Source organism: Diospyros lotus, chromosome 9 (genome assembly GCF_014633365.1).
Source record: "Diospyros lotus cultivar Yz01 chromosome 9, ASM1463336v1, whole genome shotgun sequence".
NCBI lineage: Eukaryota > Viridiplantae > Streptophyta > Magnoliopsida > Ericales > Ebenaceae > Diospyros > Diospyros lotus.
In genome coordinates, this window is record NC_068346.1 from 3,815,121 (window position 1) to 3,839,203 (window position 24,083).

Consider the following 24,083-nt stretch of genomic DNA (forward strand, 5'->3'; position numbering starts at 1 on the left):
CTGAACCTGTTGTCACTCTAAACATTACACCGTATCATTCCAGGAGCACCATCTGGAATGTACTTTCCCCAGTACCAATGTGACTTCCAAACTCGATTCATCTCTTCAATTGGGATATTCTTAGTTTCAGGCAAGAAAAAGTATATGAACAATGTCATGACGATATCAAAACCTGCAAAGCAGAAGAAGAGGCCAAATTTGATGTGGCAGAGCATGGAGAGGAAGGAATGAGCAATGATAAAGGTGAAGAGCATGTTGACAGAGACGGTGATGGCTTGCCCGGCTGATCGGATCTCAAGAGGGAACACTTCACTGGGTACCAACCACGCCAGAGGACCCCAAGACCATGCAAAGCCACCTACATATAAACAGATCAAGACCAACACAATATCTGAAGTCCCTTTCGACATGGTGCCTCCCCAGAAACCCCGAAGGTAAGGGCCAGGATTATTCCTACACCAACCTGTAATTTAGTGAATATGTTATTGAGAAATATTAATACTCTATACTCTGGGAGTTAAAAATTTAATCCCTAGAACAGTGTTGTTTTTTTTTGCTTACCTCGCAAATGAACATTTGAATACCACCCTCAAGAAACAACATCCTTCTGCCAAACTTGTCAACCACATAAATAGAAACTGCTGTAGCCAAGACATTGACGGTGCCAGTCACAACAGCAGACATGAGTGAGGCATCATCACCAAAGCCTAGTGTCTTGAAAAGAACGGGAGCATAGAACATGATCACGTTGATTCCTGTGAGCTGCTGGAAAAATGGAATCAGGAAGGCCACAGCGAGCTGTGGCTTATATCTCTCTTGAAAGTTGTTCCTCCAGGGGTGTTGTACCTGCTTTGACTCATTACTTGCATCAACAAGATCCTGAAACTCCTCCCCAACATTCTCTGTTCCCCGGATTTTCTGCAACATGCTCCTTGCCTTGTCTATATCGCCTCTCTCAATTAGGGAATTGGGAGTGTCTGGTAGGAAGAAAGCTCCAACCGTCATGATTAATGCAGGCACAGCTGCAAGTGCTAATGAAATTCTCCAGCCATGCCCACCCTTGATTTTGGCTGTGCCGAAGTTGATAAGATTTGCTGTTAGTATCCCTATTGTAACGGCCATTTGAAAGCCAATGTTAAGTGCCCCTCTTAGTTTTGCAGGTGCCATTTCTGATAGATAAAGTGGAACAGACTGCCAAGAAGAATCAACTATGAGACATGACAGAGTGAACAGAGAGGAAGAGAGAGAGAAGGATGACCAGTGAGCACTGTCACCTGATTTGCGAATCCAACGCCTACACCTAGCAATATACGGCCAATGATAAGCATGGAAACATCTTTGGCGGCACCATTGAGGATAGAGCGGACAAGAAAAACTGATCCTCCTAGAAGCATGGAGATTTTTCGTCCAAAAAGCCTAGTTACAGTAGAAGCAAAGAAGGAGGCTATCAATGCTGCTATGTAGAGGGAGGAGGTGAAGAGCTGCAGTATCTGGTTGTCGTATTTGCAGTACTGATTTTGACGAAGAGCTGAAGTTCTTGCTCCTTGTAAACCGAAGGAAAGAACTTCTTCAAGAAACTATCCATCGAGGTAACACCTCCTGCATCGATTTGATTTGATTTGCCATCATTCACCCTATAGAAGCTGAAACATTAAAGATTTGAAAAACCTTGATCTTGTGTACATCAACTTATCTTGCTTTTTCTTGTTCTTCTTCTGTTGGATGTATTTCTTCGCATATTTGTTGCTAGGTTGAGATATCGTAGAACTTAATGTGAAGAAAGAAATGATCATGCAGGGAGAATAAGAACCTGAGATTCCAATATCATAGCCAAAGATGAGGCCACCTGTGGCGGCAACCAAACATGTTACTATCACAAAAGTGGTAACATGACCTTCACAATTCCCGGTGACTCCTTCAGCAACAAGTCCTGCTGCCGGCATCCTTCGGATCTAGCCCAGTGCAAACAAACCACCTCTCTTTGTTTTGGGCGATTCTTTACCTTTACCTTTACCTTTGAATGATTCAGTTTACTATTTGGTTTTGTTTCCTTTCCTTCTTGCTGGGCTTGGTTGTCTCACTGAATTCCCTGTTTGTTCTGTTGCATCTTTGTGCTGATATCAGGCCTACAACAATGGGAGCATTTCTCTCAAAAATTGTTGCAAAAACAAGGTGCAGTGGAGATGTAGATCTCTGTATGTGTGTGTGCATGTTGGTAAGGTCTTGGCTAACCTTAAATCATGGGTTCATTTGGATGTGTTCTCTTCAAGGGGTTGGTGATGCATTTAAACTGCAAAATAGGAACCTTATTAATTTGGACCGCTAGTTATCAGTGGCCAATTTCAACTGCATTGTTGATATTGGAGATTCATACATGCATGCATACTTACCTACATATATATATATAATAATTAAAATAATATCAACAATTTTGCTGTAATAATTTTTCTTATGGAAAACCCTTTTGTAACGACTAGTCCACAATCATTTTGTAACCATTATGTGGTTAAAGAAATTAATTTTAAGATAAAAATTATTTTAAAGTTACAAAATATAACTTAGTTTAAAAATAATAAAATAAAATGAGTTTACACTCAAGAGCTAGTGTTGTTGGATTAGCAAGATTTGGTATGAGTTAAATAAAGTTAACTTATTTAATATATTTAATGAAGAGCAAATTAAGCTTGCAATTGAATTAAATTGAGTTAAGCTTCACTGAGTTAAGAATAGGCATGTGAGCCAATATTTAGGTTTAAGCTTAGCTTGAGCTTGCCATCGGAGTGTTTATTAAAATTTGTTATCTTGTTTAAATTTAATTTATTATTTTATTATATGTACATACATTATTATGTTAAATGATTAAATTAATATATATACTAATTTTAAATATATTTAATTTAATTATATTATTATAATAATTTAAAAGTTTATAATTTTATGTTAAATAATATATTTATAAAATTATAAATAAATATATTAATGTATTTATAAATGAGATTATTTACGAGTTATTTGTGAATTTTTAATTGATTATATTTACGAATCTCTAATCAAATTTATTAATATTTACTAAACTTAAATCGAATATATTTGTGAGTTTTGACGAGTTGAAAATTGCTAAGTTCAATCTTGACCGGTTTATAAATTGAGTTTTAAAATAAGATTCAAACTCAATTCATTTATTTTAATGAATAAAGTCAAATTAACCTTTATCAAATTCAATACTAAATTATTTGTGAACGTCTCATTTTATAGGGTCAGGTTGACAGATAGACTTATAGAATGTGGGCGAGTTCTTTTATAGGGCCAGACATGTTGACAGATAGATTTACAGAATGAGAGTGAAAAGATTAAAATGCTCTCTCATATTATATTAAAAAAAATGTAATACAATGTGTGGACAAAGATATTTTAATTTTTAAATCCTTATTTTATAATTCTGTTTGTCTTTTGAGTAAATTGAGAGTATCAAGGGAAATTTGCAAAAATAGGACTGACGGCGAAGAACTTTGTAAAAATAGGACTCTTAATTTTTTTTTACAAAACTAGGACTTTTGAGAGTTGAATGTATTAAAATGCTCCCAATTTAAATAAGTTTACGATCCCCTTCGTCTTCTTCCTCTCGCACGCACATTGTCAATCGTCCCGCCGATTAGAACATCTCTCTCGTTTGTCCTCTGTTTTAAACATCTAAAGTTGCTACTTATTCATCGATCTTTGCCTTCAAACCAATTGCAAGTAATTTAAGAATATCTGATATTTGTTAAAGATATCTGTTAAGGATATCGGTTATTGATATCTGTTAACCGATATCCGTTACCGATATCTATTAACCAATATCGTCGATATCTGTTAACCGATATCCGTTACCAATATCTATTAACCAATATCGGTATCTGTTAACGATATCCTTAACAGATATCTTTAACAAATATCATATATCCTTAACACTTATTTGTTAAAAATATCTGTCATGACCACGACAAGAAACTAAAACAGTCGTAGTGAATATATCAGTCACGACCGCAATCAACGATGGCATGGCCCTACTGTAATCGTTTTTCTCATTTTTTTGTACATGGCCGCCATTTGTCTCTTTTCCTCTCCCATCAACGCAAATACAGACAGTACATGTATAATATATGATACATAATGGAGAGAGAATGAGAGAGACCCACATCTCTTGAATCATAAACAATATATACACATATATTTAGGTTATAGAGAATGGTAAAAGAATAAAAAAATGATAGATAAATATATATATATATGTACTTTATATATATAGAGTAATAGAGAGAGAATGAAAAAGATCAATTGAAAAAGAAGAAAACGAAGGTAATCGTATACTGATTTAAATCAGGGACATTTTAGTTCATTCAATTTTTAAAAGTCTTAGTTTTACCAAAAAAAAAAAAAAATTAAGTATCCTATTTTTGCAAAGTACTTCATCGGCCGTCCTATTTTTGCAAATTTCCCGAGTATCAATGATTAGAGGCAACTTTAAATTTTTCAGCGGAAAACTTTTGAGTGCGTGAAGAAGAAAGATTTATACAATGACGAACTCAGATGCTTAGTTCCCTGGTGGTTCCACAATGAAGAATAATCCTAACACCAGCATAAATTCCTCTTCGAAGCATTGTTTAATTCCTCTGATAGATAAATGCAAGAACATGCGAGAGCTCAAACAAATCCATGCTAAGATGATCATAGAAGACGGTTTCTCTCCTCATCGTCAGACTCCAATTGAAATCTCAAGGTTGGTCTCGTTTTGTGCAGTTTCTCCTCGTGGAAGCTTGGCCTACGCCAAAACAATCTTCACTCAGCAGCAAAACCCATCGGTTGAACTCTACAATTCTATCATTAGAGGATTCTCTTCTAGCAAACGCCCTCTTGAAGCAATTTTGTTGTACCAACAAATGCTTCGTTGTGACTTGCAGCCCAATAATTTCACCTACCCCTTTGTGATCAAAGCTTGCACCAAGGCGTCCATGGCTGAATTTGGAATTCTGGTTCATGCCCACGTTGTTAAACGCGGCTTGGAGCTTGACTCTTATGTTCAGAGTTCGTTGATTCATTTGTATGCAAGTAATAAGGATTTAAGTGCTGCAAAGCAGTTGTTTGATGTGTGTTCCGAACATGACTTTGCTTCTTTGAATTCAATGATTGATGGCTATGTTAAATCCGGAAAGATGAAGCTTGCACGATCTGTGTTTGACGGAATGGTAGTCCGTGATGTGATTTCTTGGAATATTATGATCAATGGTTATGGAATTCTTGGCAGAACAGAAGAAGCAAAGAGACTGTTTGATGAAATGCCTGAGAGGAATGTGGTCTCTTGGAACTCAATGTTGGCTTGTTATGTTAAATGTGGGAACGTGGAGGATGCTTCTCTCATCTTCTCTAGGATGCCTCGTAGAGATGTTGTGTCTTGGAATGCCATGTTGACTTGTTATGCACATTGTGGGAAGTCAAATGAAGCTCTTGCTTTATTTGATGAAATGAAAGCCTTGGGCATAAACCCGACTGAAGCAACGATGGTCAGCCTATTGTCAGCATGTGGTCATTTGGGTACTCTGAATCAAGGTCTGCTTTTTCATTCTTATATTAATGATCACAAAATTGAGATCAATTCAATAGTTGGCACTGCCTTGGTAGACATGTATGCTAAATGTGGCAGCATTTCTCGTGCTTGTGAAGTTTTCTATTCAATGGAGGACAAAGATGTTCTTGCTTGGAACACCATTATAACTGGGATGGCCATGCATGGTAATGCTAAAGAGGCACTAAAGCTTTTTGAGAAGATGCAAAAGGAAGGTGTGGCACCAAATGATATAACTTTTGTAGCCGTTCTTGGTGCTTGTCGTCATGCTGGGATGATAGAGGAAGGTAGGAGACTGTTGGCTTGCATGAGCAGCTCTTATCAGATTGAACCCAAGATGGAACATTATGGCTGTACCATTGACCTTCTTGCTCGGTGCGGGCAATTGGAGGAAGCCATCGAGCTCATTCAGACAATGCCCATGAAGCCTAACGCTAGTGTTTGGGGAGCTTTGCTTGGAGGATGCAGGACTTATGAAAATGCTAAGGTGGGTGAAAGAGTGGGGAGACACTTGATCAATCTGCAACCCGAACATAGTGGACGGTATCATTTCTTCTCTTATGAACAGGACAATATTTTTTGATATACCAAACTAAAAATTTCCTGTTATATTTGGACAATCCTCAAGTGGACTTCAGAGAACCCTCCCTGTGTTTGTTAAATAATCTACGCATGACCTTACGTCTTGTGCAGCACTCTACCTAATTTTTATTATAGTACTAGGCCTTTAGGGTTCTGGTCTTTAAATAGGACGTGGATTTCCTTCTTGTCATTCTACTTCATTTCCAGCATACAAAAGAAACTACTGTACTTTTAACCTCGGTAAGACGGAACAAATTGGGATGGCCGCGTACCGCCAGGTCTCTCTACTCAACAAACTTTTATTCCGCCCTATGAAATTAATTTCTTTCTTTTTAACCTTGTTCATACATTTTCACTTCCAACCTCAACCTTATGAAGTCAAAACAACCCAACTGGAATAAATTTTCCTGGGCACATTTTTATTTTAACTGCTACCACCTACTTATTACTGCTTCCTGCTTGCTAATTGCTGTTATCAACCTAATCTCATTAGGAAAAAGTTAAAAGGTTCTTAAATTATCAAAATAAGCTGTCTAAACTTTTTCTCATGTGTGGATTAAATTCTATCAGAATCATGCAAAACTATAAGGTTCATCTTTTAAATTTTACTATCAATTACTTCACAGATGAGTGATAAAGTTCTCATTTGAAAAATGACCAGCTCATGGTGAGGAACAGAACAGTCATAAAATGGTTCTGCTAAATCAAGCCAGAGAAAGGGATTCAATTGTTTTCTGCAAAGACCTGGGGAATGTGAGATTCAAAAATTACGAAGGCATTTAATTAAATTACCTGTATGAAATTATTTTCTAGAAAAATAATTGGTTGAGGTACTATATATGCAATCATTTCAAAATCTTATCCATTTTTGCTCAAGATTAATTCTTTATTAAGCATAAGTAATGGCGGATCACATCCAGCTTGACTCAACTGATTGTCTAGGTTATAGGTTCATGCCTATTTATATGTGATTAACGTTGTGCCAACTTATTATTTATAATATTTTCGTCTGTAGCTATATCCTTCTCTCAAATATATATGCTGCTGCAAGGCGATGGGAGGATGCAAGAAAAGTGAGGAACCTTATGAAAGTTAAAGGTGTTTCCAAGGTACCAGGAGTAAGTGTCATAGAATTAAAAGGAATCATTCACCGATTTGTTGCTGGTGATCTGTCCCACCCTGAGTCAAATAATATTTATGAGAAGTTGTTGGAGATATCATCACGTCTGAAGACTGCAAGTGGATTCTCACCAGATACAGGCCAAGTTTTGCTTGACATAGAAGAAGAAGATAAAGAGCAGAGATTGTCAGTTCATAGTGAGAAACTTGCCATTGCTTATGGATTCCTACATCTGGGTCCTGAGGAAACCATCAGAATTGTAAAAAACCTGAGAGTTTGCAGAGACTGTCATCATGTCACAAAGCTAATATCAAGTGTTTATGGTCGACAAATCATTGTAAGAGACAGGAACCGCTTTCACCACTTCAAAGATGGCGAATGTTCTTGCCTAGATTTTTGGTAGATCTATGGTGATGTACAGGTGTTAAAAATTCTTTTGTTTGTCACTTTGGGGTAAAGTTGGCCCCATCTGATACTAGAACAGGTACTGTTGATCAGAAAGTTTGAGTGGGGCTCTAACCCCCAGGACTGTTTGGATTTCTATTAGTAAAGGCATTTATTCATTTGACAGTTGATCCCAAACTGCAATGAGAGTCTAATGCAGTGGAGAAAGAGGAGGGCAACATCATTTGTATGGCACCAGATTTGGAGGAACTCAAGGAAGACAAAAGCACAGCCAAAAAAAGAAGATAATTGTTTTGAAAGACCTGCAAGAATGCAATGCCTCCTGGAGGACGTCCACTATGGGAAATTAATATCAGGTCTTCTCTACCTTATTTGCAAAGAAGGTATTAGTTGGTGCGGCCTGTCTTGTATTTGTGTCAATACGTCAGAACAGGTTGGTCTAACATCAGAATTGCAATGTAATTGATTATTTCAGTTTTGCTGCCTTTATCAATGGCTAGCAATTAGATTTTGTACATCTCTAAAACGCAAGGGACTGACTTCTTCATTGCTAGTCTTTTTATGTCGGAATGTATGAATAAAGGAATGACTGTCTTTTGAGGGTAGAAGGTCTGGATGATTTAATGTCATTATGGTGAACAAGGATGCTGCTAATGACCCCTAAATAGTCAGATCAATAAAGTTACGGGTCAGCCACAGCTACATTGGCTAATCTAGTGCTGTTTAACCTGTAGTTTCTAGCAGAATATTGTTTATTCTAAGTAAATTTGGATTCCTTTTATTTATCTCCAATCTAGTCTACTCTTCCACTAGAATCAGGGACTTTGTTGTTTGGCATGCCATATAGTTTGGAGGGGATGTTCTACACTGGGAGAAGCAGTTGCTATTAGAGAGATGGCTTGTAAAGAGTCTGGGTATGCTTCAAGTTAATTTGGAATGAGACTTCTAGCTTGGTCAAGTGTTCCTTATGCTATTTCAACAATATCATTGTGAAGCCTTGCGAGGAATACTGAGGAACAAGGGCATTGAACCCAGACAAGCAAGTGGATGGGTTCTGGGTTTTAATGAAGACACAACAACCCAATTGCCTAACATTGCGAAGCTTTATGGTTTCTATTCACACCTGTGACATTAATGGAGACAGCAACATCAATCGTTGTGAAACTTTACGATTTATGTTCACATCTGCAACACTTCATCTTAGCGTGAGAAACAACCAAACAGTTCTGAATGAATTGAGAGGGTTGAAGCCACTGAAGCGCAGTGAATGCTTTCTGTTATATGCACCATGACTGTTCTCCCCAAATTGGACGTCCTGGGATATGCTTCACCGGGTATATTTATCTTTCTAGGAACAGGACTTTCTGTATGCTAGCCATGCATATATATATATATATATATCATCTAAATGGGATCATAATTAATATGGACATAACCTTTTCTTTGCAGTCTTCATTAGGTGAATGTTATGGGAAAATACTCAACAATATGTCTTTAACTTGTGCATGGAATTTTTGAAAAGCCAATATGCTAGTAACTCATCCCTGGCCTAGCTTAGTTGTATGAAGATCGGTTGTGATATAAATTTGAAGCTTTTGAAGCTGGTCAGAACCAAAGGGAGTAAGTGATCCCACTCCATTTGAGTCCCCCGTGGGTACTTGGCCTCCCTAAGGGTACTTTTACCATGCCATGTATGTAAGAGTGCTTTAACTCAATTTATTTTCTTTCTGTCTTCATCTTCATCAGTTATGATCAGTTTCTTCCTTCTTCTTCTTCTTCTTCCCTCTTTTTTTCTGTGTACTTTTCTGTCTTCATGAGCTAACATTTGCTTGTTTGCAGGCTACTCCACACTGATAGTGATGGAGGGTAGGGAAGCATGTATTTTGGAACATGTTAATCATATTATTCTAGATGTAAATATAGAAATTAGCATATTTTGTTTATTTCTTTTCTAGTCAATCTTTTATATGTTTTTGTTATTAAGAATCCTAATTAGGGAATTAGTGGAGATTTTCTAAAGATAATTAGCTTTTTATTTTTAATAATTGTGTTTGAATAGCCAAATTGCTATCTAACTTTAAAGCCATGGAACCAATACATGAAAAGTTATGAAGCTTAGCTTAAAGATGCGAAATGGGTTGGGTTGGGTTGCCTACTACTTATCTTAATTCAAATCAAACATATAGGAGCATGTCCGGCTATGGGTATGTGACTCATGACCTCGCATGACATAACCCATCATTTTGGCATGACAGACTTATGGGCCAACTCATGGCACAAACCCAGCACGACTCATTTGGCTCGTTTGAAGAATATTTTTTAAAAAATAAAAAATTTAAATATTTTTTTATGATAATTTAAATTTTAAAATTAATATCATATTCAACCCCAACTACTCTCGAGCCAGCCTTGTGAGTCGTTTTTGCAGGCACTTTTAATACAAGAGATGTTAATGAGGTTGAACCATTCAAAATCAATAAGTATTACTATTGGTTGTGATTAAAATTATTATAAGTAAGTCTAAGATTACAATTTGGATTTCAAAATTGAAAAAATATGAACTTTCAAAATGGTTAAAAGTTTATTTAAATTTTTGTAAATAAATTGTTATGTGCATTTTCTGCACTACTCTTTATGGGCTGGACTTGATCCAGCGGGTCGGTTCAATCGCCTCAAAATCTAGTAGGCCAAGCCGAGCTCGTTAGAGTAGGCTCACACGTTGCTGAAATTCAAGCTCAGGTTGGGGAACTAAGCTAGCTCCAAGCAAGCTTCTAGTAAGCTCCCAACAATATATCCAATGAGTTTCCAACAATGTTCCTAGCTCGCTAATTGAATCGTTCAATTCGCTGGTCTAAAAATCCTATAACTCGCATAGATGGCAAAACGGTTGGACAATCGGAGGCAGAAACCCACTTACTTTATCTGAGTCGAGCCATATCCCTAGTAATGAGGATTCTACTCTCGATTTTATGTAGATGATAAGGACTATCTGTCCCCCATTATCTCCTTTATATTTTTATATTTTATGCAAATTGTAAACACCCCTCGTTATAAATGGGGGTCACAAATATCATTAAAGAGGGAGACAAGAAGAATAATCAGAGTACAGTCGTGGAGTAGGCATCGTTCTGACCGAATCACGTACAAAATTTTTTATGTTCTTTCTATTTTGTTTTTTCTTTTGGTATTTTGGACTTACTTGTTCATCGCGAAGCCTAATGAATCACAATCGGCTAAAATCAAACGTCGACATAAATAAAAATATGTTTAAAATATTTTTAATTATATTTTATAACACATTTTGCACTTTAAAATATTTGCAAAATATTTTCTATAAATTCACATGGTTCTAACCATTCAACCCACTAACACTAAATTTGGCATAACTCTCTTATTAAATAATTTAGAGAATGTATCAATCATTTTATTTTAGGGTTTTAGGTACAGAGGATGTAACAAACTCTAAATCTTTTAAATTTGTAATATGAATTGGGCTAACCCAACAAAATCTAAGGTAGTGTTTTCTTCTTGTTTCATTTTTTAATTTTGAGTTTTGAATTTATTTTTAATTTTGTGTTTTGAGTGTTTGTTTTGAGATTTTTAAAAAAATATTTTTTTTATCATTCTAAACAATTATTTCTCAAAATAAAAAATTAGAAAACGAGTTTATTTTGAAAATTTATAAAATATTATTTTATGATATTTTATTTAAAAAATTTGATTCAAAGTAAATTATAAATATTTATTAATAAGTTATAAATTTAATTTATAAAATTTAAAATATAATATTAGAGATAACTAATAATTTAATCATATATAATATATTAAAATTACAAAGTAATTTCTAAAATTATTTTTAATTTGATTCAACTATTAATTTTATAATATTTTTTTATCTACAAATTGAAATTATCTATAGATTTAGATTACCACAACATAAATATTAAAAAAATTATAAATCATAAAATATTAATTTATTCAAAAATTTAAAAATATCATTAAAAAGAAAAAATTAATAAAAAATTATATTACGTATTCGGCTTGTGGGGCGGTGAAGAAAGTAAGGAATGGCAGAGAAGAAATGGCAGAGGCGGTGTAACATCCCGCATCGAACGATAAAAAGAATCGGAACAATTTATCTTGATGAATTTACGCGAACTTCTCAGGGGGTCACCCATTCTTGGATTACCCTAGGTCAAGCACGCTTAATTTGAGAGTTCTTTGCTAACATTCAGCCCAAAAGGTATCCAGCTGATGTTGTTTCCTTCCTTACATTATTCTCGATATATACTAACTCATTTGGGCTCGCGGGGTATTACATTCTCCCCCCTTGAGCACATGACGTCCTCGTCATGCGACCTTATAACTGGTCTCAAATCTCCTCCATTGCATGGCCGATGTGGAATTCGCCTAAGGTGCCTACACGCACCTCCTTTAAGGACTTAGCGTCCTCGCTGAGGTTTGTCCCACTACCGCACTTAGAGGCTCGGGTGTTGGTTCTAATACCACCTGTAACATCCCGCATCGAACAATAAAAAGGATTGAAACAACTTATCTTGATGGATCTACGCGAACTTCCTAGGGGGTCACCTATATTTGGATTACTCGAGATTAAGCACGTTTAACATGGGAGTTATTTGCCAATATTCAGCCCAAAAGGTATCCAGCTAGTGTTGTTTCATTCCTTACACTATCCTTGATATATATTAACTCATATGGGCTCGTGGGGTATTACAGGTGGTGGCAATGGGGGTGGCTGGCAGATTTGGGCGTGGTGGCGACAGGCGAATTTCTGGGCGTGGCAATGATGATGGTGGTAGGTGTGGATAGCGGTGATGACATTAGCAATCGAGATTGAAAAGAAAGAAAAGAGAGATGAGAGTCGGAAGAAAACATGTGTTTTTCATGTTTTGAAATCACTCGCTGGTTTTGGATGAAAACGGTCAAAATGCAATTTTGCTGTTTTGAGTTTTATGTGTAATTTTTTTATATTTAAAAAATATATTTTAAAAAATAAATAAATAAATATATTTTAGATATTTTGAAAAATCGAAAAGAAAAAACGACCGAAAAACAGCAACCACAGCCGTAAACTTGTCTAAGCCAACAAAAAGAATTCCACGCCCCCATCATCCGAGACTTTTACAATTATCATCTGAGACTTTTACAATTATCATTTAATTTTAAATTAAAAGACTATTCTAGCCTCCCACAATAGAAAGAATTCCACGCCGTTATCCCTAATCCCAAAATCTCCCATTAGGTGCAAGAATTCCCTTACTCCCTTCCCCTCCCTCGCAGAATCCGCGTCCGTCCTCTCCGTCGTCGGCTTCCCTCCCGTCGCTAAACTCCAGCGTCCCTCTTCAGTCGCTCATCCACGGCGTCCGTCGTCCGTCGCTGACCGAGATCGAGAAGCTGCTCGGGTGGCTGTTCCTCGGTCCGTCGCTTATCTCCCTCGCAGCACCACCAGTTCCGGCGTCGCGTCCCTCGTCCGTCGCTTATCTCCGGCGTCGTTCCTGTCCCTCGTCGCTGACCCAGATCGAGAAGCTTCTCGGGCGGCTGTTCGTCGGTTCGTTCGCCTTGCCATCTCCGGCCTCGCGGCGTTCCTGCTCCGGCGACGCTTCTGCGGCCATCGATCTGCAATCATTTGCTGCACCAGAATACTTAGATCCGAGAGGTTTGGCATCCTTGCTGTGAACACATTTTTGTTGTGTAGGGTTGCTGTGAACAGAATTTCAGCTGATGTGATTTGTTGATTGTTGTTGTGGTTTGTTGCTGTGAGTAGATTCTTCTTGTGATTTTTTCATTTTAGGATTGCTGTGTTTCAAAGCGGGTGTTCAATTTGATTGCTGTTTAGGATTGCCGTGTTAATGATTTTTGCTCTTAAGGATTGCTGTGTTCATGACTTTTGCTGTGATTTGTTGCCGTGAAAAAAATTAAAGGAAAATTCCTGTTGGGTTTTCATATATGCCTTGTGTTTTTCCATGTTCTTGATCTTTCAAGTTGGGTATAGTTTTTGATCAAAATATGCTTAGTTATATTTAGCTTCATAGATTAGGAGGGAGTGAATTACTTTTATAAAAAACTTAAGGACTCCAATGAAATGCTTATATTAAAATCCTCCAAGTCCAAGTCTTATTATTTCTTGAATTAAGCTTCAGTCCTTATAATTATTAACTAATTATAGAATTTATTTTTTAAATTTTAAATTATTGTATTTATTAATAATAAAAAATTAAATTTTAAATAAATAAATAAATATAAATGCTCATGTTTATTAATTAAAACTATTATTTAATATAATTCCTCACATTTATTAAGTAGTTATCAAATTTATTATTTAAATATAAATCTCTCGTATTTACTAATTAAAGATATTATTTTATTATACTTTCTCAAATAGATTCGGTTATAATGAAATTTCTCAAATTTTTTTGGTAATAATCAAATTTATTATATAGATATAAATTCTTTAGTGAAAAAAGTTTTTTTTATGTATTTATTTGTTTAAAGTTGGGGTATGTCCTTATTGGTCATTTTCATCACTTATAACAGCTTTAAGCTTTTGTTTTACCAAACACATATCCATATAACTAAAAACTTAAAGCACATTTTGTCCAAGCACTTCCATTAGCTTAAAGCACTGCATAACTTAAAGCTCTAGAGAGGTTAAAACTAGAGATAATTAAAAGCTCTTTTTAAAAAAAGCCTAGCCAAACAGCCTCAAAGCCTTTGCCCCACCTATCATCGCCAGTGGAATCAATCATCACACTCATAATCAGCAAGGTAATCAAATCATTTTGTGAATTTGATACTTCTGATATGTACAGAACTTTCAGATCTTGGAAGGTCTATACTCCCTGTGATGTTAATTGGTTATGCTCATGGTACATGTACTGTGTTTCAATTTGATGCCTTTCCAATTTATGCCCATGGTACGGGTACTATGTTTCAATGTCCTGCCTTTGCAATTTCTATCATGAGTAAGGCTGTTCTGATTTTATTTTAAAGAATCATTTATAGTTAAACTAGTTGATTGACAAATTAAGGTACACTACCGTTGACTGTTCACAAGCTTGGGACAACAGCTTCAGCGTGCATGATTGGTTGAAAGGAAACGTGTATCATTCATTTTCTCTAGATGTTTGGTTGAAAGCCTTGCATCTTCGTAGTTGAGAGACGATGGATTTCGTGTCATCTGTTATGAACCTAACAAACACCACACTGGATTGGATGACATTGGCATTTGATGCTCCTTTTGCTCGAGCTGTTGTTTTTGGAGTGCCCATCAGTGGTAGGCTGTTAATTTTATGTCCATTTATTTTCTTAGTGGTAGTTCCTACAGAAAAGTGAACATTTTTTTCCTGTTCTGGCTGAAGGGCATCTATTTGTGGAGGGTCTTCTTCTAGTTGTTATTCTCTTCCTTCTTTCCCAGAAAAGTTACAAGCCTCCTAAGCGGCCCTTAACAGAGAAGGTATTCTAAGCACAGTTCTTTATCTAGATGCTATCTGTTTTCTCTCCTTTTATTTTAAGATTTGCCTGCGTTTTCCCTGACTTGATTTTACCGGACTTAATTTATTGAGCATTTATTCTGTAACTCCTCTCTTTATTTCTGTCAATGCACGCTTGAACCTTTTTTCTTCAAGAAAAAAACATATAATAAAAGAATTTAACTGAGACGTAACATTTATAAATGCTTTCTCATTTTCTGCTAGGAAATAGATGAGCTATGTCATGAATGGGTTCCAGAACCTCTTATACCTCCAATCAAGGAAGAGATGCAATTTGAACCTCCAGTACTGGAAAGGTGAAAGTTATTTGATTTATTTTATTTTTTGTATTATTTTTGCTGTTATAGGTTTGCCGACCCGTCTCAAAATGCTTTTAAAGTTATGAGTTTTTTTTGCTGTGTTTGTCAAGAGAATACTTGGATAATCAAACAGTCAACAAACGGAATCCTTCCAGATTGTGTTAAATAGATACAATCAGGGAATTAGGTAATGATACTAGCCAAAAACAAGTAAAATAAAAAAAAAAATGGTAGAACCAGGCAGCAACAGCAGAATACAAAGTTTCAGATGCAAAATCCTTTAATGTGATAGGAAAAACTATGGGACAATCTTCAACAAAATTCAGCTATCGACAATCAATGGATACCTCAAATTTAATCCAAATGGCCTTACAGCAATGAAATATCAACTCATAATTGCAGTAGAATACCCAGGAGAGATGTTAGAATGATCTCATCTAGAATGGCCAAAAAACTGATGTACCAAGAAATTGTGTAGAAATCTTGAATATACAAATTCACTATACAGAATCTTGCCCAAGATAAATAGAAGAAACTCCTAAATTTCAACTCAATCAAACAAAATCAACCATTTGATTGTGGCAAAACAGTTGCCAAAGCAATTCCTAAACCAAACTGTACACCTCCAAGAAAGAAAGTAATAGTTAAAGCAATGGCCACTTGAGTGAAAAGCTTTTGCTTAACTCATCAACTTTGTCATATCATCAATAATGAAATAGTTTTCATATTATTCCCAAAGGCAATAACAATTTCCACAATGAAGAAGCTGCGAATGTGGAACTTTCACATATACATGGAAGGAAATATTTGATGTTTGAATTTTCATACATTTAAGAGCGAACTGCTCCATAACACTTTCACAAGTAATTATCTACAATGAGTATATAAAATTGCTGCTAGATCCTCTTGTTTCTTCATTTGACACAAATTGCCTCAATGGGTCAAAAAGAACTATGGTCTTGATGAAATAATACAAGGTCCATCTCTGTATAAGCCCGTATTGGGAGGACGTTCAACAGTGCTTTTTTCCTAGTTCTGTGCTTTCATCTTATTTTTGTTACATTATCCAATTTTTGTGTCATTTCTTTGTGTCCAAGAATCTCTACAAGTTTGGGTTTAGCACTGTATCTCTCTCTCTCTCTAGGTTATCTTGCTTTAGAACTTCTGCTGAGGCTATGGGTTGGGGTGTTCTTGTTTTTTCTTTTCCTTTCTTTTTTTTTTTTAAGCCAGGATGGGGCCCCTGGTGGGGAGGGGGACTAGGAGGTGAATTTGGGAGTGTCTTTGAGTAACTGTCAGAGATCATTCTATTCCCAATTTCCCTGCTTCTTGACTTTTTAATTTAAATGACACAATGGTGCTAGGATTTCTTTTACCCTTTAACTCTAGTAATGAAGTTTGTAATCATGTATGTAACCAATTGCTATTGTCTCATGAATTTCATTTTGCGCAGTGCGGCAGGGCCACATACAGTGATCAATGGAAAAGAAGTTGTGAATTTTGCCTCAGCAAATTACCTTGGATTAGTAGGACACGAGAAGTTACTTGTGAGAAGAACCTGTTCTGATTTTCTCTTTGCATGTATTTTTTCCTTTTTGTCATATTATGTGGCACTTACAACAATGTTCTGACAGGAGTCGTGTACTACTTCACTAGAGAAATATGGTGTTGGTTCTTGTGGTCCTCGTGGATTTTATGGAACCATTGGTATGGCTTGATATTAACTCGTAATTGCATGTCACTGTATTGAACTAAATCTGAATTTCTCTTGGTCGTTTGCATGTAATCTTATTTGTCTTCTGCTGATATATTTTGCATAGATGTCCACCTTGATTGTGAGGCCAGAATAGCTAAATTTTTGGGCACTCCTGATTCCATACTTTATTCTTATGGACTTTCCACCATGTTCAGTGCAATTCCAGCTTTTTGTAAGAGGGGCGATGTTGTCATTGTGTGAGTATCTTTTGTCTTGACTATTCAGATATATGTTTCTATATGGGTTGTATATTTGTTGGTAGCATGCGTTATTTGATTTAAAGTTTTAAATGTAACACACACGGAACGCTGACATTTTGGAATTTTAATGGCAATTTTGAATTGAATTTGAGGACTTACCTTGTTGTAGCTAAAAGAAAAATAAAAATGATAAGAGTAAAAGAATGCCAAACCAAGAACTATCTAAAGTCTGAAAAGACTAACAGTTTGTATTACTTCATTTCAATATTTATGAAGTAGTTGGTGAATATGTTAGATCACCAAGGTCCAAACAAAAGCCATTTTTTTAGCACATTAAGCAGTAGAAGCTCTGACTAAGTATATTTGAACTCCCCGGGAGAGGGGGGGTGCAAAAATAAAAAAAAGGACTTTAATATCTAGATTCTAACAAATTCATCAAATTACAAGACCACATGCAATTCAGATGAATTACAAGGAACAAAGGGAGGGGGGAATAAGTGAAAAAATAAATTCTTATATAATGAGCGCAGTGAAAGTGAGTTTGGCTGGTCAAATATCCATGCTGTATGATTCTGTTATGGTTCTCCTTAGTAAGGTTGGTTTGATAATCTAATGGAGGGAAAAGGGGGAGAAAAGAACCTAAAAAGTTCATATGGGGCAGATGCCCCTCTGGATCATTTGCTATACTGGCCAAACATCAACTTGCTTTTGTAAGCTGAAAGGATAAAACACTTCAGAGTCTTACAAATACAATTCATCATTCCCTTGGCCTCAACTCTAGCATAGCAAAGACATCCCATGAGAATCCAAAGTATACATAATATAAGAGATATATAACAACCCAAAGGAGTCTTCCAAAATCATCATATACTTATCATCTGCCCAGGTCAATTTGTTCGGTCCAAAACAACCATGAGCTACAAAACTTAACAAAGATGACCATGCAAGTGCTACACACAATACAAGCATCCATGCACATATGCATAATGCAATAACACACTCCCATGCAGGTATACACATCAATGCCAAACCTGGATACCACAATCACCTCCATGCTCACTTCTCAATCCATCTAGAGATTGATGGCATATAATGCATGCCATCTATTCAACTTGCTATCCATCTGAAGATTGGTGACTAGCATCATGTATCAAAACTACATATCAAACTTTGGTTTCACTATGTGGGCTCAACTGCTTAAGTTCTAGCTTACCATTTTTTTCTATCTATGGCTGAATTCTCACAAACAAGCTTCTTTAGGAAGGCAAGATTACATGGTCCAAGAATGGCCAACAAGGCCTTTGTTCTTGAAGCCTTTTGGGGAGGTAATACCAAGCTAGCTGCAACTCTCCTAGAAAGGATGAAGGATAATTTTTAATTTACAATACCATATACACATACACGTAATTATTTTCTGTATGGAAATATTCATGCATATATGGTTATTGGTAGTTTTTGGCATATTTATACTAGGTCCATAAGTATGTCGTAATACTTGTTCATTCATTTTCTTGATATTCATTTTTTTTAGGGGAAAAAATAAAAGATATCCTTCTTTCCTTCAAGTTTTTATGGATTATACTTGTAAAATATGCAAGCAGATCAATTCGATTTGTTTATCTTTATCTGAAACCTCTTTGTTGCTAATATATATGTTCATTTCTTTTGGTTCCATATGTATTTTCAGTGATGAAGGTGTTCATTGGGGAATACAAAATGGGCTTTATCTTTCTCGAAGCACAATTGTGTATTTCAAGCACAATGACATGGATTCTCTACGTAGTACTCTGGAGAAAGTTACTCTAGAAAATAAGAGAGCTAAGAAGCTAAGGCGCTATATTGTTGTTGAAGCCATTTACCAGGTATCTTTTGACAATTATGTTTTGGTTTATTACTTTGAGAACTTCGTCTTAAAACTCTCATAGAAGAAGTATTGGAAGTTTGTCCATTTATACATACATTGCATGTGCACACACGTATATGTTTTACAAGATGAGCATTCTGTAACGCACAACTGCCTACAAAGGGGTGAGCCTTGAACAAATAGAAAAAGCAAAATCTATGTATAACAAAAATCCTATGTACTAAAAGGAAAAAGGACTCTGGAGAACAAATAGGGGTCTCATTAAGTTAAGGAAAAGAAGGTGAGTAAGAATATGAAAGGGATTCGAGCCCCAATGACCAACATTTTTACTTTCTATAATTAAAATAAGTCTTGTACATCTTGTTTTTTTTTTCCAAAAATTGAAAATCTATCAGCTTCAAAAATAAAAAATAAAAGGGGTAACATTTTGTTGCAACCCATTTTTGTGAGCAAAAGAAAAATGAAACAAAAAATAAAAACAAAAACATGTATGGTAATAATGATGAATGGACCGAAATGGAAGGGGCTGTGACAGTGGGAGGATAATCGGCAGTTGCTTTGCGTAAAGGAGATCCTAGTTGGTAGTTGTTGAACCCTCTGTCTAACAATTTAAGCTTTTAGATCAAATGATGGTCAACAATTCAACATAGTATCAAAGCAATATTTTGTACGTGGTTGGACCAGTTATTAGTGAAGCTTGGTCACATGTGAGGGGTTGTGTTGAGAGTGAAGATAATAGTTTACCCTTTATCTAACAACTTACTTAAGTTTTTAGATCATATGGTAGTTAACAATGGAAGTTAAACCAGAGCATTATGTTTTCATGCTCAATCTTCTTGGGATGATGTCTGGTTGGGTTGGGTGGAAGAAGCTTATGATCTTATACACATTGCAAAGATTGTTGGTCTCTTATGTCCATGACAAGCAAATGCAGGCAGCATTATCTTCGATTAGTTTTTTGGTGTGAAACATTGTTGCCTTTATGACGGGTCAGGTAGTAGATTATCTTCTGGATCACTATTTTAATCCCTTCTACTGTGGAGTATTACTTGGTCATGCTAAATGATATATTTAACATCGTTATAATGTACCTTCTTTCTTTTTCCTGGTAGATGGAGAAATTCTTTAATAGAATTTACAATTTACAGAATTCAGGTCAAATTGCTCCACTAGATGAGATCATCCAATTGAAGGAGAAATATCGCTTCCGTGTTCTGTTGGATGAGAGCAACTCATTTGGTGTCCTTGGCAGTACGGGAAGAGGTCTCACAGAACATTATGGCGTTCCAGTATGTTCCGAGTATATTTCAGGTTTATGTCATGCTATGTGTCCATCAACTCTGTATGTGGTTTTATGGTTCTGTTGGTGTTGTAGGTTGAGAAGATAGATATCATAACTGCTGCCATGGGGCATGCATTAGCCGCAGAAGGAGGGTTCTGCACGGGAAGTGCCCGGGTCATCGATCACCAAGTATGGAAGTAGTTAACTGGAGCATAACACTTGAACAAGGGAACCTAGTTCTGGAAGTAGACTGTTTAATGGACTCCTGTTTGAGATCGTTAATATACTCATTTTTTTTCTTCTTTCTGGACAAACAGGGGTCATTTGTAATTGCTTGTATGTTTTCCTAGCTCCCTACTAATAAATTCCTGATGCATGCTATATTTGCAGCGTCTGAGCAGTTCTGGTTATGTCTTTTCTGCTTCGTTGCCACCATACCTTGCAAGTGCTGCTATAACTGCTATTGGTATTCTGGAGCAGCATCCTGATATTATTGCCAAACTCAAGAAAAATGTTGCTGTACTATGCAAAGGTTTGTTTTATTTTCAACAGTTGTTTAATTACTCTTTTAGATATGTCCAGTTTATTTCTGTCCATGGCTTGGTAATATGGTTTAGGTGCCAGATCTGCCAGACTTTTATTTTTTGGGGGTGAATTCTTCTCTTGAGGGCCCTTGGCACCTGCCTTTGACCTTGGATTATGTTCATCATGAAGATTGAGAAAGACCAAGCTTTTATGTAGGGCATTAAACGAACAGTCTTTGAGTTATCTTGATCTATTATTAGCTGTGTCCTTTTGTTGCATCCCAAATATATATATTTACAGAGAGAGAGGAAGAGGGAGGGGGAGGGAGAGAGCTTGGGAAAAATGGTAACGATCAGCGCTCTCATGGAAATCCACCACTCGGAGGTTGAGAGAGAAGTATGGTGGATTAAAATTATTATCATGCTTTTTATGGTGCAAGCTCTCCTGTTGTGCATCTTTTTTGGGTTGTGGGACGCTTTTCTATTCAGGGCTGTGTATTTAGCTATGCAGAAAAGGGGGGTCTTAAGCTTTTCAGGCTGGCAATTGCAGGATTGTCAGATATACATGGCCTTCAGCTTGCAAGTGATGCGCGTTCCCCAATTGTCTTTATCAAACTCAAGAATTCCACCGGTTCCTTGCAGAATGATCTAATGTTGCTTGAAACTATTGCTGATCGGGTAAGTCAGTAGTTATCAGATTCCCTTCACGCATCCTCCTCTATGTCGAGTTAGTTAACATTTACACGTCTTCTTAGCTCCCCAATGTGTGCGTTTTTGCAGGCTTTGGAAGAGGACGCGGTCTTTGTAGTAGCTTCCAAAAGGTCAATGCTTGACAAATGCTGCCTACCTGTTGGAATCAGATTGTTCGTGTCGGCTGGCCATTCAGAATCTGATCTGCGAAAAGCATCCGAATCCTTAAAGCGAGTTGCAGCAGTGGTGTTGGCAGGTCATCCTTGAATCAGCTTTCATTTCTATTGCCGGTAATCCTTCTAAGTTCTAACAATTATTTAAGAAGGAAACAAATTCTCCCTATATACTCGATAAATTAATTGGTTTGGACTGTATATTTATTGTTTATTATTCTCTTATAGCCAGCCCCCCTTCCTTTTTGACATGCAAGAGCCATACTGCATTCTGGTTCTTGAGCTGAGGAAAGTTGTTTTGATGGAACTGGGTGATTTTGTATCTTATCTCACTTTGATTGATGTTCTGCTATACATTTTGCATTGTGGAAAAGGAAATGATTTAGAAGAGAACAGGTGACACTTCTTTGAATTTTCAGGTCTGAAGTCTAATTTTTTATAGGGGATGGGATGTGTAGAAAAACACCCAAACCGCCCAAAGTGAACCGACCTAAATCGTCAAGCTGCAGTTTTTTGATTTGGGTGGTCAGTGGTGGTTTGGATTGATAGAAAAACTGACCATAACTGTTCGTTTTGATTTCATAGTTTGGTAAACTGGCATATAAAATTGATCGTTTATACCTTTTAGTTAGAACTCAAAAAACTCTTGCAACTATTAATTCTTGATGATTGTGACAATTTGAACGCACTAGCATATGATTGTTTCTTTTATTTAGAATTGTGTTTTCTGGTTTTGATATTTTTGTGAGATTGCATTAATTTTGTTATGTATATACTAATTCTTGAACTTTAGTTATATTGTTTCTTACATTCCTCAAATAGCTTAAATTGCTAAGCTATGATTTGAGTGGTTTGAAGCATGTGGTAGTTTGATTTGGATTGGAAAATGCATCCAAATCAATTATCTCACACCCTTAATAGGGAAAATTACATGCGGTACCTTTAAAGTTTAGGATATTACTAAAAGTACTTTTGACATTTGTTAAACATCAAATATAGCAAGGGCCTCTTAAGATTTAAATGTTTAACCTTTGTTAAACATTTAAAAATATCAAAATATTTTTATATGTAAGTGTTTCTTCATTTTTCATTTTTATATCTTTTTTTAAGTCTTATCTTTTCTCCTTATTGGCTATTGGCGGCGATGACAACATTCTCTCTCTCACTCTAAGACTTCGATCGTGTTAACAATCATTTTAAATTTCAAATCTAGAACGATTTGAATGGCGAAGATGGTGACAACGATTTGATAGAGGTAGCAATGGCAATTCAATAAAGATGACGACAATAATAAGTCTCTATTTTATCTACAATAATAAATTTGGGTTTGTTTTTCTTCTAAATTTAGACTATTGTTTCAATCCTAAAATGATTTAAATAGTGGGATAGTCCTAAAATGATTTAAGTAGTGGGACAACAACAATGGTTTGACAAGGACATCAGTAATTTTTCTTATTACTTTTTATTTTTTTAATGATCAGTAGTATATTATTCGGGGTGAATTCAGAAATTTATATGCGGGGAGGCTGAATTTTTTTTTTAATATATAAAATTATATATCATAAATTTTGGGTAGGTTATAATTTTTTTTAAGATTAATTTATTATTAAAAAATAATTTTATATTAAAAAATTAATTTTTTAGTGATATGAAGCCCAGGGCAACTTAAGTATAGATCCACCTCTATGTTATTTGTTGTTTAGTATCTTCATTTGTATTATTTTAAATCAATGGGAGACAGAGTGTGAGGAAGAGAAGAATGAGAATTGATGAGTGGTAAGGTGGCTATTTAATTTTTTTTTATTATTATCTTGGGGTGTGAGTTTTGCTTGATTAATCTTCAGGTATTTAATTTAATTTTTTGATTATTTATTTATTTTTTATTTAATAATAGGTGTGGTTGTTTTTATTTTTTAAGAATCATGGATTTTTTTTGTAATTTCGTTAAATTTCAAGGATATTTTTGTAATTTATCCTTTTTATATAGATAAAATTATTCAAGGTCTACTTTAGTTTTAAAAAGTTTTTTTTTTCTTTTCAATTATAATTATGCAACTAAATATGATATAATATTTTAT

The 24,083-nt window shown here is 35.7% G+C and overlaps 3 protein-coding genes across 12 annotated transcripts; 2 read left to right on the forward strand and 1 right to left on the reverse strand.

Moving 5' to 3' along the window:
* Positions 1-17: 17 nt before the first annotated feature.
* LOC127810029 (sugar transport protein MST3-like) lies at positions 18-1,943 on the reverse strand. Its single transcript, XM_052349247.1, is given in 6 exon segments — positions 18-418; positions 421-463; positions 562-1,191; positions 1,275-1,525; positions 1,528-1,599; positions 1,811-1,943. Coding segments are annotated over 6 exon segments (1,530 nt in total).
* On the forward strand, positions 287-9,725 carry LOC127810155 (pentatricopeptide repeat-containing protein At1g08070, chloroplastic-like). 8 transcript variants are annotated; one of them, XM_052349444.1, is made up of 5 exons: positions 287-434; positions 1,161-1,589; positions 1,751-2,215; positions 4,780-6,145; positions 7,200-9,725. In XM_052349444.1, exons 4-5 carry the CDS (start codon positions 4,920-4,922, stop codon positions 7,705-7,707), a joined length of 1,734 nt encoding a protein of 577 aa, XP_052205404.1. In that variant the 5' UTR covers positions 287-434; positions 1,161-1,589; positions 1,751-2,215; positions 4,780-4,919; the 3' UTR covers positions 7,708-9,725. The 8 variants fall into 8 exon arrangements, 6 of the variants coding, with proteins under 6 accessions (XP_052205404.1, XP_052205403.1, XP_052205405.1 ...); XM_052349443.1 differs by having other exon boundaries at positions 1,798-2,215; XM_052349445.1 differs by lacking the exons at positions 287-434; positions 1,161-1,589 and having other exon boundaries at positions 1,601-2,215.
* Positions 9,726-12,939: 3,214 nt separating this feature from the next.
* On the forward strand, positions 12,940-22,398 carry LOC127810176 (long chain base biosynthesis protein 1). Of its 3 annotated transcripts, none has more exons than XM_052349495.1 (13): positions 12,943-13,386; positions 14,759-15,003; positions 15,089-15,183; positions 15,425-15,516; positions 16,970-17,063; positions 17,151-17,223; positions 17,337-17,469; positions 19,160-19,334; positions 20,449-20,625; positions 20,712-20,807; positions 21,009-21,150; positions 21,693-21,820; positions 21,923-22,398. In XM_052349495.1, exons 2-13 carry the CDS (start codon positions 14,892-14,894, stop codon positions 22,097-22,099), a joined length of 1,494 nt encoding a protein of 497 aa, XP_052205455.1. In that variant the 5' UTR covers positions 12,943-13,386; positions 14,759-14,891; the 3' UTR covers positions 22,100-22,398. The 3 variants fall into 3 exon arrangements, with proteins under 3 accessions (XP_052205457.1, XP_052205455.1, XP_052205456.1); XM_052349496.1 differs by having other exon boundaries at positions 12,945-13,386; positions 20,485-20,625; XM_052349497.1 differs by lacking the exons at positions 21,693-21,820; positions 21,923-22,398 and adding an exon at positions 21,236-21,673 and having other exon boundaries at positions 12,940-13,386.
* Positions 22,399-24,083: the final 1,685 nt, after the last annotated feature.

What these genes read in the sequence shown, in the direction of transcription:
- LOC127810176 (XM_052349495.1), top strand. Translation starts at nt 14,892, where the DNA reads ATGGATTTCGTGTCATCTGTTATGAACCTAACAAACACCACACTGGAT. An exon ending in AGCGGCCCTTAACAGAGAAG is followed by an intron (nt 15,184 to 15,424) that starts GTATTCTAAGCA and finishes ATTTTCTGCTAG; the next exon opens with GAAATAGATGAGCTATGTCA. An exon ending in CCCGGGTCATCGATCACCAA is followed by an intron (nt 20,808 to 21,008) that starts GTATGGAAGTAG and finishes CTATATTTGCAG; the next exon opens with CGTCTGAGCAGTTCTGGTTA.
- LOC127810155 (XM_052349441.1), top strand. Translation starts at nt 4,596, where the DNA reads ATGAAGAATAATCCTAACACCAGCATAAATTCCTCTTCGAAGCATTGT. An exon ending in CAACCCGAACATAGTGGACG is followed by an intron (nt 6,146 to 7,199) that starts GTATCATTTCTT and finishes TTTCGTCTGTAG; the next exon opens with CTATATCCTTCTCTCAAATA.